The 1,539-nt window shown below is 74.8% G+C and overlaps 1 protein-coding gene across 1 annotated transcript in view; it reads right to left on the reverse strand.

The window, feature by feature from the left end:
* The window catches only part of LOC101619745 (protein transport protein SEC31), an 11,937-nt gene that overhangs the window by 9,937 nt on the left and 461 nt on the right, over window positions 1-1,539 (reverse strand). The window contains exons 2-3 of the mRNA XM_012721171.1: window positions 787-1,018; window positions 546-668 (exon numbers count right to left, since the gene is read on the reverse strand). Of these exons, the coding sequence (XP_012576625.1) occupies window positions 546-668; window positions 787-1,018 (355 nt within the window). The remainder of the gene's footprint in view (window positions 1-545; window positions 669-786; window positions 1,019-1,539) is intronic.

Here is a 1,539-nt window from a genome sequence, read left to right on the forward strand (position 1 = left end):
CCAGGATGGGGCCCCCGGGACCCCAGGGTGAGCTGCACAGTGCCCAGCCGGCTGCACGGCTGAGTCGGGCCTGGGCCCCTGCAAGGCCTCAGCCTCCGTGGCCCGGCCAGCCGCGGGCACAGGTCTGCCGGCCGTGAGGCGCGGCCAGCTGATGACCCTGAGCGTGGGCACACACAGCCTGGCAGAGCTGCTGCGCCTGGGCCAGGCCGCCCGGGGTTGGTGGTGCCACCGGGCAGGACCCCCGGGCCAAAGCCCCCACGCGAGGCAGCCATTGCACCCCAGCCGGGCCGAGGGCTGGAGGGGGCATCTGCCGGGCCTCGGCGCCCCAGGTCGGCACCCGCCACAGAGCTGCGTGACAGCAACACCCGCCCCGTCACCCGGGCCTCCCCGGCCTGGGGCCGCAGCAGCCAGCCTGTGGCCTGCGTCCACCCAGCTCATCTACCCGCCTCGGGCCTGTCCAGCCAGTCTCATGAGCCCAGATGCGCGACCTGCCCCAGCCCCGCGGCGGGCGGTCAGCCCGGCCAGCTGCCCGCAGTGGGACTCACCTCTGTCCTGGGCGGCTCCCCTGCAGGCCGGCGCCTGGGGCACCTTCTCCCTTTTGCTCTTCATCCTTCTGGGTCTCTCCCGAGGAGCTTCGGCGGAGGGGAGGGCCGGCTGCTGGGTGCGGGCTGGGGCACCCGGGCGCCCCAAGGGTCCCGGCACAGCCTCCTGGTGCCCCGGCCGCAGTGAGCCTTGGGGACAGAACAGCCCCCTGCCCGCGCCCGCCCTGGGGCCTCTGGGCCTCGCCGTCCCGTCTGTCCTTCGGGATGTCCGTGGAGCCAGTGCACAGTGGGGACAGGGACTGCTGGACATGGGACCGGACCACACTGCCCACTTCACGTCTGGGGCTCTGGCCGGAAGCCAGGACGGCGCGCCTGGAGCCGCTCACCCGAGGCCAGGCGCTGGGGGGCTGAGGGGGGCTCGTGTCCCTGGGCAGGGCGTGCTTGGTCTCCAGGGCCATGCTCAGCTGCCCGCCTGCCTGGAGGAGGGTGCAGGGGAGGGCGCGGTCAGGAGCGGCCCCGCTTGGCAGCCGCTCGGAGCCTTTGAGCGCGGGGCCAGAGGAGGGCACCGCCAGCCCGGGCGGCCACGGCCCGCGCCACCTGCATGCGTGTGCAGCCCCCAGGCCGCTGGGGGGCGGTGCAGGCGGGCGGGCTGTTGCCCTTTGCCCCTTGGGCTTCCCAAGGGTGCTGTGCCGACCCCAGACTCGGGGTGCCGGGCCGGGGCTTCCGGGGCCCACACGCGCAGACAGGCCAAGGGCCCAGTGCTGACAGGACCCTGCCTGCCCCCCGCCCACTCCCTGCCCGTGGCACCCCCAGACTCCACACCCCCACCCCCGTGCCCACAGCCATGGATAGTCATTCCGGGTGCAGAAGCCCGACGCCGGGACACACCTCCGCCAAGACGCCCCCCGCCCAGAAGGCTCCCACTGACCGGAGCAGGCCGGGGCTGGAGGGGCGCCGGCCGGCTTGCTGGCCTTCCTCTGGGGCGCTGGCCTGGAGG

Source organism: Condylura cristata, unplaced genomic scaffold, assembly GCF_000260355.1.
Source record: "Condylura cristata isolate star-nosed mole 26May11 unplaced genomic scaffold, ConCri1.0 scaffold00006, whole genome shotgun sequence".
In the NCBI taxonomy this organism is placed as follows: Eukaryota; Metazoa; Chordata; class Mammalia; order Eulipotyphla; family Talpidae; genus Condylura; species Condylura cristata.